The 17,137-nt window shown below is 37.5% G+C and overlaps 1 protein-coding gene across 1 annotated transcript; it reads left to right on the top strand.

Moving 5' to 3' along the window:
• Window positions 1–8,693: 8,693 nt before the first annotated feature.
• Window positions 8,694–15,999, top strand: camlg (calcium modulating ligand). Its single transcript, XM_039775381.1, has 4 exons — window positions 8,694–8,966; window positions 10,934–11,415; window positions 12,117–12,182; window positions 14,198–15,999. Exons 1-4 carry the CDS (start codon window positions 8,804–8,806, stop codon window positions 14,390–14,392), a joined length of 906 nt encoding a protein of 301 aa, XP_039631315.1. The 5' UTR covers window positions 8,694–8,803; the 3' UTR covers window positions 14,393–15,999.
• Window positions 16,000–17,137: the final 1,138 nt, after the last annotated feature.

Genomic DNA, 17,137 nt, shown 5'->3' with positions numbered 1-17,137 from the left:
GCATGGGTGCAATTAAAAGATACCATGAACAACTTTTCTCGTGCCTGATTACTGATTTGTCCTGTTAGAGGATGATTCTTTCTTTAATAAGATGTTAGATTTCTTCCACACTATGAGTGGACGAACTCCTCGAGTTACTTGGTGAAGCTCAATACTTGACCATGCCTGACATGCGAAAAAGGTGGGGGATATTCCCTTTAACGGACTCAAAGTAAAATAACACATTTTGTACCCCAGTGGACACTGGCAATATCATGTCCTCCCATTTCCATTGCACAGGGCTCCAGTGACTTTCCAACATTCGGTGGACAGAGTGTGATGCTCCCACAATTCCTAGCTGTTCCTACCATTAATTAAGGCAGGGCTCTACATAAACACAAAAAAATGTTTCTTCAGGCTAACGGAAGCCAAATATTTTGATTACTTGGATGGCAGAGGGATGGTCTGGCTACAGTGTTCAAATACAGATGCAATTTTGAAATGTCCCCATCCGAAAACCAAGAAACAGGTGCAGGCTTTCTTTGGGTTAGCAGGGTGTTACCATCGGTTTGTTCCTCGTTTCTCCTAGAGGGCATCACCCTTGACAGATCTGACTTAAAAGTTTGCTCCCAACACAGTGGTATGGGATAAAAAAGTCTGTATTTAGTGACTTAAAACTAATGTCTGCACCAGTTTTAAAGCTCCACACTTTTCTCTACCTTTTATACTCCACACCGACACTTCAGGCACAGAACTTGATGCCATGCTGAGCCATATTTCTGAGCTGGAAACTTCTGGACTGAGAAACCAGGTATACAGTTAGTGGAACATGAAGCCTTTGCAATTAAATGGCCTATTAAACAGTTGAGGTACCATCTTCTTGGCTGGAAGAACATGAAGCCTCTTCCAAAACATGGCGTAGGCTTGTCACAGACCATGCACACCTCTAAAGAAAGACCCTGCACAGAGTTGAATCATCAAGCCCCTAGATGGTTCTAGGACATGGGTGGGCAATATCAATCCTAGAGGGCCACAGTGGCTGCAGGTTTTCATTAAAACCGAATTGCTTAATTAAAAAGCAATCTTTGCCAATCTCTGACCTTATTTAATTGTATTGCTTGTTAGTCTGCAATGTTAGGTTCTTATATTGTATTTTTTTTCTTTCCAGGTATATCATCCAAATGATTTAAAGCCTAAAATGGATATCTTTCAGTCTGTCACATTTTCTTCTTAAGTGTTTTATTAAACCAAATAGTGCATGATGAATCCACACAGGTGTACATGGAAACACGTAAGATGGAGAACTGCTGGCTGCTTTGTCATTTGCATCTTATTGCTAATAAGAAGCTATTAAAAGCAGTGAATGCAGCTGTTTAAGACTGAAAAAGCAATTAAGGGTGGGGAACCTTAACAAGCGAGACCACTAAAATGAAGCATTAAAATATCATTTGAGCAATAAGTGCTTCATCAGCAATAATTGACTTCTCATTAAGAAAGTGGGATGGAACAAACACCTGCAGCCACTGAGGCTCTTTAGGATCGACATTGCCCACCCCTGTTCTAGGACCTACAATCTATTTGGTTCAAAGTCCTTCATCATTAAGGTACTCTCCACGCCGAAACTGTTTTTCAGGTTCATGACCCATGCCGCCTGGGCTTTGGGGGCGTGTCACGCTTGTGCATTTCAGAGATAGGTTAAGGGCTCAGTTGATGGTAATTACCCTTCGAACCAGGTGTTGGCGCCGTGTACTAATGCCCTTTCTTTTTCTCACTCTGCAGACCGGAAATCTGACAGCCCTACCATCTGTGACATCACTTTCAATGTCCTGTCACCTGGACCTACGCTTTCCTGCTGGAAGAACATAAGACTGGAAGTTCAGCCATCTTGGTCAATTCAGCTTTGAATGCGTGTCTAGAAAGGTGTTGTTTTGTTCCTCATATTTGAAATTATTTTTTTTTACTTGTTGTTTTCAACAAAATATAGGCATGGCTTGCTCAACCCTTTTTGTTTGTCCTTTCTCTTTCTTACTATATATATATATATCTTAATTCTAAAGAGCCAAAGAAAGTGTTTTGGGGCACCGTGTGGCCAACCCATATATTTGAAACACAATGAAATGTGAAACAAAATGTGTGGTAATTGCACAAAAAAAAGGGTCCTCCTGTGGGTATTCATTCAGACTGTCCAAGATGGTATCTCCTTGATTTAAGATGCATTCTGGGAGGCAGAGGCAAGTCTAGGTAGTAGGACCCCAGACATCATACGTGGAACAGTGTCAATCTTTTCTTCTGAACAGAGATGAGAAGAGAGATCATTATGAAATAGTGCCCCCTTATGCTTTGATGGACAATTACTATCACTCAAGCTCTTAAGCTGTTCCCTATGCACACATGTGACAATATACACACACTGTATATATACTGTATATTTCTTTCATTAGAAAAAAGAACCTCCATCAGCCTTTTCCAAAACATGGTGCAGGCTTGAACTTGTGACAAATTCTTTTTCTTTACTTTCCAGGTTTTTTGTGTCAACAGGATGATTTACTGATTTTCTTATTTAGTAACTATAAAACCAGAAGAAATGCCTTTTTTAGCTGAAGAGACTTCAGTTGAATGTAGAATTCACTTGTCTCTTTCCAAACGATCTTTTGAATAAATAAATAAAACTTTTTACAGACTGACTTCAGAATAATTATTTAAAAGAAATCCATGACACTAAAGTTATTACACTGTGTGCACAATTATTAGGCAAGTTGTATTTTTGAGGATTAATTTTAATATGGAACAAACACAGTGCTATCAGTCAATCCAAAATGTTAATAAACCTGAAACCTGAATGTTTCACAACGTAAATGTGAGTGTGAACATCATCAGGGGAATACATATGTGCGCACAATTATTAGGCAACTATTAGTGTGCAGATTTATTATGCAACTAAAGGAAAAATGAAAATTTTCCCATCTCACTTGTTTATTTTCATCTGTTATAGTGAGAATAATAAAAAACACCTCAAAATTTACAAATAAACATCTCTGACATTTCAAAAAAAAATAAATCAATCAATCAATGACCAATATAGCCACCCTTCTTTCCAATAACAGTCATAAGCCTTTCCATTCATGGAGTCTGTCAGTTTCTTGATCTGTTGACGATCAGCTTTTTGTGGAGCAGTGACTACAGCCTCCCAGACACTCTTCAGAGAGGTGTATTGTTTTTCTCCCCCGTAAATCTAGCATTTAAGAAGTGCCCACAAGTTCTCGATAGGGTTTAGGTCAGATGAGGAAGGGGGGCCATGTCATTATTCCTTCATCTTTAAGGCCTTTACTGGCTGGCCACGCAGTGGAGAACTTCGATGCAAGTGATGGAGCATTGGCCTGCATAAAAATCATGGTCGTCTTCCTGTATCACTGTTTGAAGAAAGTGTCTTCGAAAAACTGGCAGTAGGTTTAGGAGTTGATTTTGAGTTCATCTTCAATGCAAAAGGTCCAACTAGCTCATCTTTAAAAATACCAGCTCATACCAGTACCCCACCTCCACGTTGGAGTGGAGTTCTGTGCCATTACTGATCCACAGGTCCATCCATCTGGTCCATCAAGAGTCACTCTCATCTCATCGGTCCATAAAACCTTTGAAAAAAATCTGTCTTCAGATATTTCTTGGCCCAGTTTTGACGTTTCAACTTATGTTTCTTGTTCAGTGGTGGTTGGGTTTCAGCCCTCCTTACCGTGGCCATGTCTTTGAGCACTGAACACCTTGTACTTCTGGGCACTCCAGGTAGGTTGCAGCTCTGGAATATGAAAGTACTGGAGGATAATGGGTTCCTGGTAGCTTCACGTTTGATTCTTCTCAAATCTTTGGCAGCTAATTTGCGTCTTTTGTTCTCAACACGTTTCTTGCAACCCTGTTGACTATTTGCAACAAAATGTTTGATGGTTCTGTGATCACACACCAATATCTTAGCAATTCCAAAAGTGCTGCATCCCTCTGAAAGACTTTTTACAATTTTTGACTTTTCAGAGTCAGTTAAATCTCTTTTTTGGCCCGTTTTGCCCGAGGAAAACTAGCTGCCTAATAATTCTGCACACCTTGATATAGGGTGTTGATCTCCTTAGGCCACACCCTCCCTCATTACACAAATACACATCACCTGACGTGCTTAAATCCAATAAGCATTCAAGTTAATACAGCTTGGAGTTGGAATATACGCATTAAAAATGATGATATGGTCAAAATACTCACTTGCCTAATAATTGTGCACATAAATGTATTTTTAATTTCACACATACTATAGTTATTTTCATATTTGTCTAAAGTAATACAATTTTCCTGGTGTGTTACAAAAATATAAAGTGTTAGCTTTAAATATAAAATCCAGATTATGAAGAGAGTAGAAGATAATAAAAAATGCCACATACAGTAATTACACATTGACACATAACTACACATAATTACTGTGGTTAGTATATGGCCATTAAAAGATCTGGTGCAGAGTGAGGAAGAGGGAGCACAGATCAACTGTACTTACCTTAGGAGGTGCGTGACCACCGGCAACTCTCCTTATGACTCCTGGTATGAATTGTCTTATGGTGCTGGAAAATGTTACGCTTATGGCAGCCTAAGAGGATGGGACCGCTTCATGTTGCAATTGGGGGCTGTTGTGGCATTAGACTTTCCATTTGTATTTGTTTCTTTTTTAAGTATTTTGTTTTGATTTTCTGGGTTTGGGGGGCGGCACGGTGGCGCAGTGGTAGCGCTGCTGCCTCGCAGTTAGGAGACCCGGGTTCGCTTCCCGGGTCCTCCCTGCGTGGAGTTGCATGTTCTCCCCGTGTCTGCGTGGGTTTCTTCCGGGTGCTCCGGTTTCCTCCCACCATCCAAAGACATGCAGGTTAGGTGGATTGGCGATTCTCAATTTGGCCCTAGTGTGTGCTTGGTGTGTTTGTGTGTGTCCTGCGGTGGGTTGGCACCCTGCCCAGGATTGGTTCCTGCCTTGTGCCCTGTGTTGGCTGGGATTGGCTCCAGCAGACCCCCGTGACCCTGTGTTCGGATTCAGCGGGCTAGGATTTCAGACTAGCTGAGTTTAAGATCTCTCTTTTAGGAATACCGTTCTGATTCTTTTTTCTTTTTTGCCAATATGTTTTAATATATTTTTATAAAAAGGCTTTAAATATTAAGGGATATTTCTTTTGTTATTGTGGACAGAGGCTTTACCATTTTTCTCTCACTTTATGAAATTTTTGGTCGTTTTGGTTTTGGTTTAGTTTGTTAGGCCTGTGCAAGTCGAAAATGTGTTATTAACAACTTTAGAGTAAGGCTGTTTTTTATTTACTGAGTTTCATTTTTGAAGTCTAAGGCTGCATTTTAGAAGCTTAACTTCATTTTCAGTTTTGTGAGCTTGATGCATAAAGTACACTCTCCAAATGGTGGAGTTTCTGCTCTGGCCGCCACCAGATGCAAGTTGCCTTTGCCCCTTCTAGGGGACTCTTTTAAAGGTCTCTTGAGTCAGATGGCCAGAAAGCGTAGCCCTAGGCCAACTTTCTGTAAACCTCATGGGCCGTGTCTTCCGGTCAGACATTGTCCAAACTCTCCTTGACTTCCATTTCTTTCCTGAGGAAAAGAGAGAACAAAGAACACTTTTGTAGGAATCTAGAGGACCTTGTTCCAGCCTCTGGTCCTCCTCTGTGTCCTAGCCCAGATGTCATGAGGAGACAAGAGTGAACAGTGAAAATATATACAGCACACTACTATGTTTTCATTTAAAAACACAGATATTAATCTCCATTTTCACCCTACGTCCACACTACCCCGCATTTTTAACCCATGAAAACCGATACTTCCGAAAACATTCTCCAGAGCCATATATTTCTGAAAATGCCAGTGCATTGCGGCAGTGTGGACAGTATAAAACTGGGAATTTTGAAAATGTGATCAACTCAACTATAATACTAATGGATTTATTTTGTCATAACATTTATGCTAATCTGGTTGCAATTTTCTCTTAATTGCTATATATTCAAAGTAATCTGTGTGTCATTGTAAATGATGTATGGTATATTATTTTTATAACTTTCTATATAGCCGGAAACTAGAGCTTTGAGATTGTACAAAGTAAAGAACTGCAATACAAAAAAAAAACTGCTCTAAATTTAACTGAATTATGATTAAAGATAAAGTGTATGCCTTTATAACTCTTCATTCATGCTACCCTTGGTATAATAAAGCTTCAAAGTAAAATTTATAACTGGATCATTTCCATTATTCTCCAATAGGGTGCAGCTATTGAATTTCATGGCAAGGATATATATTGGAGACATGATTTGGAAGCATTCTGAAGTTAGAAATTTTATCTATTTAGAAAAACCTGAAAAACTCATTTTGGTGTGAACTGGGTTTATAATACAGAACGTGTTTAAAATGTAATACAATTGAACTAATTAATTTGGTCATTTGTACACTTATTAAATGTTGATTACTTAGTACTATATTACCCCTGTAGGGAAGTCATTTTTTCAGCAAATTTCACATTATCGCTAAAGTTTATTGTTGCGTACATTCTATATAGAACACACATGACACAGTAGAGTGGCAATGTGTTGTATGTTGATTTGCATATGCAAGTGGTGGCTCTGAGGCTAGGGATCTGCACTGGCCCTTACCCTGCAATTGCTGAGCGCTTTGAGTAGTGAGAAAAGCGTTATATAAATGCAAAGAAAGAATTAAGTAAGAATACTCTATGCACATCACAATAATGACCCTATAACCATATAAACATAGCACAATAAAATTCCCCGCAGAGCAAATGGCAAAACTAAAATACCAACAAAGACACACATACAAAAAAGGATGACTAATTCAGATCGGAAGTGAAATGTAAATTAATTTCCAAATGTTGCAATTTGCCTTTAAGTTCTAAGTGTGGCAGTAAAAAAATGTGTATTTATATATTATGTAGTGTGGAAGAAAGAGGATGCTCTTGAGTTATTCCTAAACTCAAAATGGTGTCAATGCTGAGACAACAATATAATGAAAAGTTCTCTCCACAAAATAATGACAGACTAACACAAAAGACGGAATAAGCAAAGAAAGTTCTCAAAACCAAAATACAAAAAAGTAAAAAAACAAAATCTCTGCAATAACTTTCCTCTCTAGGCTTACCAAAACAGTGTATGGGTTAGTGCTTTGTGAGGCTCAAGGACTATGTATCTGATATACACTTCAGAAGCATAAGGAACTGGCCTGTCTCTTTTTCTCTTCACTCTGTACACCTCAGACTATACATGTAACGACAGGTCATTTAATTTGAAGAAATTCTTTGATGATTCTGCCCGAACGTGGTGTATTGATAAAGAGGGATAACTTTATTGATGCAGTACAAATTGTCTGCAACTTTACATGAGCAAAACGAAGGTACTGATTATTGACTTTCGCCGTTCAAATGAGCCTGTACTCCTGGTTATTACTCAGTGAGAGGATGCGGAGGTAGTGCACTACTACGAGTATTTGGGGGTCCACTGTAATGACAGTCTCATAGTAATGACTGGTCTTGTAACACTGAGGAACAATATAAGAAAGGGAAAAACATTCTCCTTTTTCTTAAGAGACTGTGCTCCTTTAATGTGGGTAGTGACATCCTTTACATGTTCTAGACTTTTGTGATGGCCAATGTGATTTTCTATAGTGTGGCGTGCTGGACCAGTAACATCATTTCAAGAGAAGGCCACCAAATCAACTTGTTAATTAAGAAGATAGGATGAGTAATGGGACATACTCTTGACCTCCTGAAGGTCACAGTCAAAGAGAGAACGAAGACAAAACTGAGTGTCATTTCGAATAATGTTGCACATCTTTATTTTATGGCACACTAACATTGAAGATGTTCAGCCAACAAATTATTCAGCAGAAATATGTAAAGAAACAGCACTGGAGCTCCTTTATATTAACAGCAATATGCCTGTATAATGCTTCACTGTGACTATGACTTCTCTTTTCAGAGCATTTAAGAGAAGGTTTGTTATATTTGTATTATATTTATTTGTTTACATTACATTAGTATTGTTTTATTTATTAAGCTCCAGTAAAAGGCTAAATTCCCCTGGGGACAAATAAAGTGCTATCTGTCCATCTATACCCTAAATCACGATGACATTCACTACTGGGTCACTGTGTCCTAAAAAAACAATTCATGTTCTGATTTTGAACATTATAGACTCGTGTCCCGAAAATATTATTTTCATTTAGTTAATTATTGTAATAGAAAAAACACTGTTGTATGCTACATCTTGTAATCAGTGGCATACCACACAATTTAGTGTTTCCTGTTAACCTAATAGGTATGTTTTCGGTTGAGAACGAACAACTGCAATATTTATGGAAAAACCCACGTCGACATGGGGACAACATGCAGATTCTGTATTCAATGACTGAACTAAGATTGAAATCAAGTACTCGATTTGAATGGAACAGATAAAAGGTTGAATTTAAAATAACTTTACCACTGTAGGTCCATTCCATTCATAAACATACAAGTATCGGATATATTAATTCATCTCCTGCTCCAATATTTTCAACTCTTTTACGTGATCTCCAACGTACTAGCTGGTTGTGCCAAATACGCATGCGTCATCACTGACCATGCCCATGACTAGCGTCTTCTTGTCTTGAATGTTGTGCGCATGACTGATCTACTCCCGCGAAGGCCATCTTGTGAGGTCATCAAGGTGCGCCACCAGAACGGCTGTCAGGGATTGTTACCATATGTAGAGGCGTTTGTACCAATTGCTAATTAAAAATAATACAACAGCCTTATAAAACACTACATTTACCAATGGAGCAAACGGAGCAAAGTATGCCTGACGTTTCAGAAGAAAAGGGCAACCTGTCGGCTTCAAAGAGAAGAGCGGAAATCAGGAGAAGAAAACTGCTGATGAATTCGGAGGAAAGAATGAAGAGGATAACGAGCTGTAACAAAGGCGATGCCGCTGGCCATGGTGAGATTTGTCTTGTGATGCGAGCATATCGTGTGTGTAAAAGATGCTGTCATCCAGCCGATGCTAGATAATTTTTTATAAAACATTTTAATAAATCATACTAAACGCGTCTCTCTCGAGATTAACGTAAATTGAAAAGCAAGTATGTGAATGTTTTTTTTCTCTACCAGCACTTAAAAAACGGCACTTCGATCTCCAAATTTATGTTTTTTCCCCTGCGACTTTCTAGGCAGTTTTCCTTTACTTTAAAATATTAAATTAATTCGACGGACCCTATTATGGTGAATACACTGGTGGTCCCATACCTCCATCCCCAGTTGGGATTCTTATCAAGTTGTTCCATAAAGTCCCTCCCTTTTAACTGAATCTGTGGATTAGTTGAATGATTTGTTTCTGCATGTCGATTAGTCTCAGTATGTATCGCAATCCTTGTTAAAATACTGATTCCTTAAAAAAAATAAAGTGTAATTTTACCCCGAGGAAAATATTTTGCAGCCGGGATGTGTAAACAAGAGTCATTCCACAGATACCACACAAGAAATAATCATAATCATCCTTGTTGCACTATCTTTTTTTAGAAGATTGAATACCATTTATTCTTTTAATTGTAATTATTTAATCTAAATTATTTTTTGAGTTCTCCTTTTAAAGTGCATTCAGATTATGCATTATTTTCTAAAATACATTTTTTCTACAATATTTAATCATTCCTTAGAATCCAATCCTGAAAACCAATATAAATGCCCTCTGCATTGCCCAAATTTGCCATTTGCCTTCAGAACTCCTCATGGTTAAATCCATGTGGTCCTTTGGCTGTTCCAGCAGTGTAACCTAGAAGCTAAGGCACTGAACTTTATAACTCAAAGTTACCATGAGTTTAGTCTCAGGCTTGGCTAGTGTGGTCTTCCTGAAGTGGATTTCGACATCCATTGTGCAACTTCATTTTGTCTTTTATTCATATACAAGTGGTCTCTGTGTTGATCCCAATGCACCAGTGTAGTGACGGGGATACTGTGCTGTACAAATTGACATTGTCCTTTGGATAAGACATGAAATGGAGGTGCTGACTCTCTGTGGTTATAAAAACCTCCTCAACATCTTTCAAAAAAAGAGTAGGGTGTTTCCTGATGTCCAAGCTTGATTGCCCACCATGGCCTGGTCATTCTGGCCACCTAATCATTTCCTGTCACTAATTGGCTAACCTTCTCACTCATTCCTTAACAACCTTCTTGTTAATGTGTGGTGAGCATACTGGAACAAAAACTGCTGCCATTTCATCATCCAGGTGGATGCTGCAAATTGTGGATAGTTGAAGTGGCCCCCCACTGTCTATGTAAAGCACTTTTAGTAGTTAGAAATACACTATTAAAAAGGTATAATATTTTTTTTACTAGATACACTCTCACCACCGGTCCTTGAAGAAAGGTGGTACATGCACTACTCCCCAAACAGTGCCAGATCACTCTGCCAAAGGTGCTGTAATTCTATTCACTGCCATATGATGTCGCCGTGGCTGTTTCTACTGACAGATCGGTAACATGCTAACCCTGTGAAGGACCCAGGGCCAATTAAATAGCAGAGGAAGATTGCACCTCCTGTTCTTTAGTTGTGCATGACCATCTGTAGTGTTCATAGTGTATGAATGGCATTTGCAATCAAAGCATTCAGTCGACCTGTGCAATGCGCCTCGCTATCAGCAGAGCTCACTGTGCTTCTTTTCTCATTATGGTAGCTGACAAGACAAACTCACGGATCTTGTTACATGTATCGATTGGGACCAGGGTCAAGGTTCAAAGCTTTGTGGTCCATGAGTTTTTGAATAACAGACAAACAACCCTTAGCATTTTTATACATACAGAAGAATATAGATAAGATAAACATAAAATATCAGTTTGATTATTTGATAACTTTTTGAAAATGTTTTTCATTTGGTATTTAATGTAAAAAATATCTTATTTGTATTATAGCTTTAAACAGTGAACGGCATTCAGAGCCCAGAATTCCAGTGCAGCTTGACAAGCCAGAGTCCCTGACATCCTCAGGACTTTCTAAAAGGCTTACCGTTTACTCCGATGAAGACACCAAAACTACTGCAGGCTTGACAAACCATCCGGGACATCTGGATGATTTCCAAGGAACTCCTATTTGTGATTCTAGAAATTCTACGGGTCATGTCCTGGATGGCAACAGCGATAGTCCTGGGGACCTTCGGCTCAGGCCTAGAAGCGAGATGTCCATAGATGGAACCCAGCGCTCTCCCCGTCGTGGTCTGCACCAGTACTTGTCTCGCTTTGATGAAGCAATGAATCTCCGCACCCAGTTGATTAATGAAAAGCCTGCACCAGAGAGCAGTCCCGGGAATGATGAGTTAGATGCATTTCGTATTTTCAGACTGATGGGCAGTGTTATTCTGGCCGTTGTTGTCAGAATGTTTGTTTGCAAATATTTGGTAAGTGATATCCTATTATTTTCTTTTCCTGTTTATCACAGAGACAGAACATAGTGTTGTTTGATTAGATTAGTAACCTTGAATATCCTTCAGGTGAAAAGATGTGTAATTTACTGAAAGGTATATTTTTTTAGGTTTAAACTTGACTAAAATATTGCTTGTCGACAGCCAAGATATTTTTATATTCCTGCACTGGTTGTGTTGTGAACTGTGCCAATAACTCTATAGGAAAAATAGTGTCTTCATTACTAAAATATATGTGTCTTATGATGTTTGTTTTTCCTAATAATAATAATAATGAATAACATTTAAATGAGAATTTAACTAATTGGTTTAAGAGTGAATATCTAAAAAGTGACTCATGAAGTTTTTTACTTTTCTCTTCTTGACGAGTACAATTTTCAGCAGATGCAGATGAAGTGAAACAAACAAAACATCTGTCTCCAGTTTTTTTTTTATCACAGTTTCTTTAGCATCCATATTATTAGGGTTTGGTTAGTAAATGTCAATTTTTGATTTGCAAATATACGTCATTCTCTTTATTTTATTTCTTCATATATGCCTGTTTTTTAAAAGCATTGTGGACCTGTATTTTCTCAAACTTGTATCAGAAATGATGGTTCTTAAGAGTTGGTACTAATCTTTTAATTATTAAGAAATACATTTCTGCTGTAACTTTTTTTTTTTCTCCTATCTTGCAGTGTATATTTGCTCCATTTTTGACACTTCAGCTAGCATATATGGGTTTGTACAAGTATTTTCCAAAGGTGAGTTTCCAGTTTAGGAGTTTTGTTTTGCTTGCATAAATATATGATTTATGCAGTACTGTCAAAGTTGTGTTTTCTCTGAATCAGAAAAAGGGGGAATTGTATTCTTTTTTTATATAAAGATGTAAAAATTAAAGATTAAAAATGAATGGTAAATGCTTTTAAAAGTACGCTGCATTCATGAACATTGTGTGCATTCATTTATGAAGCAGTCATTTGCACAGAGTTATGCCTTAAGTCATATGGTCATTTCAAATAACATTTTTCAAATTATCAACACTAATGTGATGGTGGAGTATAGCCAGATTCCTTGTTGGGTCCATATTTGCTTGGTGGGAGAAGTGCACTAAAACTTGAACCGTCTTAGTTTCCAGACTGGAGCCACCTTGAAGTCGGGTGTAAGTCTGTATGGCCCTGTATTTTTTAGGCCATGCAATAATTTGTGAAAAGTAGTTTTTTTATGTTGCAGACTAATGCTAACCTGAAAAACATGCATCACTCACATGAGTGGCAGCGGACAAAACACCTGAACATTAAAGAAAAACAGCAGTTAGTTCGGTTTTTAATTTTGGTTTAAGTTTGAACAAAGAATCCACATCAACATTACCATACAACAAGAACAAGTTTCTCTCTCTTTTGCCTCTCCAGCTATATCGAGTTTGCTTGGCTTTGAGAAAAGGTTCAAAGGTTAGATGTCTCAGTGACCTCCAGCAAAATAGCACTCAAATGTTGAAATACTGTGACAGATAAACCGCAGCTTGCTTTTAATAGCTTACTCAAATATATTTATAGAACATCTGATAAACAATACATTTCCATGCACAGCACACCCGTTCTTTCTGCCTTTTCCTTTTGTCACTAGACATTCTGCAAGGCTTTTAGTTGTAGTCTTACTTTTTAATTTATTGGTAGGTGTTTACATTTTCAAAATAGCTTTGTTCCTTAGGTTGTATTTGGTATACAAGACACAACATATGCTAACATATTTTTATGTATGAATATATCCTAGTGAAATGTATATGTAAATACTGCATAAAATCACATCTTGTGTGTATATATAGTCTGCAAAAAAAGAAACGTCCCTTTTTCAGGATTGTGTATTTCAACAATAATGTTTTAAAAATCCAACTAACTTTACAGATCTTCATTGTAAAGGGTTTAAACAATGTTTTCCATGCATTTTCAATTAACCATAATCAATTAATTAACATGCACCTGTGGAATGGTCGTTAAGACCTTAACAGCTTACAGAAAGTAGGCATTTAAGGTCACAGTTCTAAAAACGCAGGACACTAAAGAGACTTGTCTACCGACTGTGAAAAACACCCAAAGAAAGATGCCCAGGGTCCCTGCTCATCTGCGTGAACGTGCATTAGGCATGCTGCCGGGAGGCATGAGGACTGCTGATGTGGCTAGGGCAATAAATTGCCATGTCTGCACTGTGAGATGCCTAAGACAGCGCTACAGGGAGACAGGAAGGACAGCTGATCATCCTCGCAGTGGAAGAGCCCGGATCTCAATCCCATTGAGCACGTCTGGGACCTGTTGGATCGCAGGGTGAGGGCTAGGGCCATTCCCCCCAGAAATGTCCAGGAACTTGCAGGTGCCTTGGTGGAAGAGTGGGGTAACATCTCACAGCAAGAACTGACAAATCTGGTCCAGTCCATGAGGAGGAGATGCACTGCAGTACTTCAAGCAGCTGGTGGCCACACCAGATACTGACTGGTACTTTTGATTTTGAGCCTCCCTTCATTCAGGGACACATTGTGAAACATTTTTAGTTTATGTCTTATGGTGTTGACTCTTTTAGTGTTCATACAAATATTTACACATTAAGTTTACTGAAAGTAAAAACAGTTGAAAGTCAGAGGACGTTTTCTTTTTTTGCCGAGTATATATGTGTATGTATGACGTTTACCTGTGAATAATCTTTGAACTCCCTCCCCTAACACACATTAATAGTATAGAGTGGAAATATTTTACAGTCTAATGTTTGTGTCTTTTTGCTTTTTAAGGGTGAGAAGAAAATAAAAACCACAGTGTTGACAGCTGCTCTTCTTCTTTCTGGAATACCATCAGAAGTAATCAACCGCTCTATGGACACATACAGTAAAATGGGCGACGTGTTCACTGACCTCTGTGTGTATTTTTTCACATTCATCATCACTCATGAAATGCTTGTCATCCTTGGATCAGAGACCCCATCATAATCCTTCTACACTTGTTTTAATATTTTATTTTGCATTCTCTACAACTGACTCTTTTTTTTTTTTTCTGCCTTGAGTTCCCAAAACTCTGTGATGTCTTACAAAAATGGCTTGTCGGAAACCATAGTTTAAACGTGGAAGTTCTGTTTTACTGTGAACTCGGTATCACTGTTCTAGAGCTGAGGGGGTATAACAGTAATCAGTTATATTTTTGGTCAACAGGCAAGTACTTACAGGAAGATACTGTACTACACTATTAAATAATGCAATGTAATGTATTTATAAAGAAAGTGGTCTGTTTTCAAATAATTTTTTTCATTCTTTATTTTATCATAGTTTTATTTTTTCTTTTTTATAAATTAAAATCAAGATAATTTGTGTTTGAATCATATAGTGACAGATTGCCCATCCAGTTATATGAAACATTATAGTAATGCACAGAGAAACGTAAATTAACTCTGTTATTTTATTATTTCAATTACAAGTGTCACATTGCTACTGACACATCACTCTATAATAGGCACTTGACCTTTCTGAGGACTTTGTGTACCATTTGGAAAATAATAATTGCTAATCTCATAATAAAGTCAGTAGATTAGGATCTCTTCTACGGTATGTACACTAGGATGATTTGTACTATTGCAAAAACTTTGGACATGGAACATACTGACAAAGGTATGGGCATTGTTTGCCCCCAATAATGTTTACAAAATATGCAATTTACATGAACAGAATACCTGAATCGAAAGAAAGTCTGGAGTTAAAAATGTTTGTGAAGTTACCAAATGTTATTAAGACTAAAACTCCAGTTTCCGTTAAAGCATAGCATAATCTTTAAACCTTTCCACAAACATTGCAACGTACTGCTGCTACACTGTTTTATTCAGGGTCAGTTTCACTTTAAAACTATTTGCTCCATCACACTACACTTGACTACCTAATAGCTGAGACTCTTCAACATTTATGGCAACCTGTTTAATTTCATCACCTTCAAAGTGGGCCAAATAAAGATTGATTCTGAAAAGTGGCTCATGGAAGCATAAACCTGATATAAAACATGGAACTTTCTGGTAATAAAAATTAAGTTGAAATGTAGTGGTTTAAGTAATACACATTTAAAGGATTACATACATAATGACTAATTAAGTGTGTCCAGCTTCTGCTGTTTCTGGTGTAAGCCTGAAAATGTTTGTCACATAATGCTTCTTGACTTTATATACACATATATACATATTACGCCATTTCCAAAAACTGTGAAAAATAAGAAGTCTTTTAACTTGACAGTTAAAAATTCTTTTGGTTGAAAAGTGGTTTGATGTTTGAATGTTTGTTGTTACTTTGTAGCTGACAGTGGAGGAAAATAACAATTGATAGCAATTCTTGTATGCTTTGCTATGCTGCACTGTAATGATTATAAACTTTTTAAAAACTTGGTGTTCTATTTCATATAACCTCTCATGTTTGTCAGTCTGTGTAATTATCTATTTATAGATATTTAACTTTACAAGATAATGTAATCCTTAACTGGCTCTGTATATTTGCAATCAATGTGGTTTTTTTTTTTTTTAATTTAAGCATACAGCTTAAAAATTAAGCAATAAAAAGTTAACGTGTGCATTTGTTGCCAATTATTGCTAATTGTATTTTTAAAAGACCATGCACACTTGTGTGTGTGTTTTTTTTTTTCACATTTTTATTTGTAAGAGTAATAAAATAGAATTTAATATTTACATTTGATTTTTAACGATATCTAAAAACAAAACACAGCAGAGGACCATCATTTCTTGGTGGAAAGTCCCCAGTGCTAGTGTGTTAGAGAACATTTCATAATGGCCACGAGTTTTGTCCTCATTCTTTCCTTCTCGGTGACCTCCAGAGAGTCTTGAGTGCGTCCCATGACTGAGCCTGCCTTCTTGATAAGTTCATTCATTCGGTGTGGCTCTCTTGAAGTGATATTGTGAGGATAGGCTCCAGATTCTCTTGACCCTGCAGTGAATCAGGTTTAGAAAAGGGATTAAAGAAGAATTACTTACAAAGAACTAAACCTTTAGGTTCTAGTAGAGTGGTGCAAGTGTTAAGGATGCTGCTTTTCACAAGTTCCTGTGTCTTACGTTCTTATTCCTACCTTGGCTCTTACTGTAATTACAGTTCATATTTACTTTTATTCACTTAGCAAATGCTTTTGTTCACAATGATATTCAAAACACGTCCGCCTAATTCCAGTTTAGGAACAAGTGTTACAGGACAAGGTTACAAAATTGACCATGACAAATGGAGAGTTCTAAACCAAACTGAGTAATACAAGACTAGTTCACCTTTCCTTAGATATAAAAAGTTATAAATTTAAGTTAAAACCGCACTGGTATTGGATGTAATGCCAAACATAGATTATTTACTGTATGTATATTACCAGCTGTAACAGTTTCAGGTAATGTGAACATAGAAACAGGAGTAATAAGTGTAGCTGGGAAGCTGACATGCATTTCCTATTACAGTTCAGTTCTGCACTTAATACATTGTTGTCTATCATGGTGCTGGAGAGTGGCAGTGTTGTTGTATGTTGTTTGGACATGCAAGTAAAATTTTCGATGTTCTCCGTACACGTGACAATATTATTACTACCTTGTCTCTCACCCTGTGGCTGCCTGTTATTTTCTCCAGGGATTTTGCTTCTGTCCTGCAAGACAGATGTGCAGATTAGGGTGACTGGCAGCTCTGAATTAATGCAGCATTAATGTAGAATAATGT

The sequence above is a fragment of the Polypterus senegalus genome, chromosome 13 (assembly GCF_016835505.1).
Source record: "Polypterus senegalus isolate Bchr_013 chromosome 13, ASM1683550v1, whole genome shotgun sequence".
NCBI classification, from domain to species: Eukaryota; Metazoa; Chordata; class Cladistia; order Polypteriformes; family Polypteridae; genus Polypterus; species Polypterus senegalus.
Note: the sequence above shows the minus strand (reverse complement) of the source record. Positions and strands in the feature narration are given on the sequence as shown.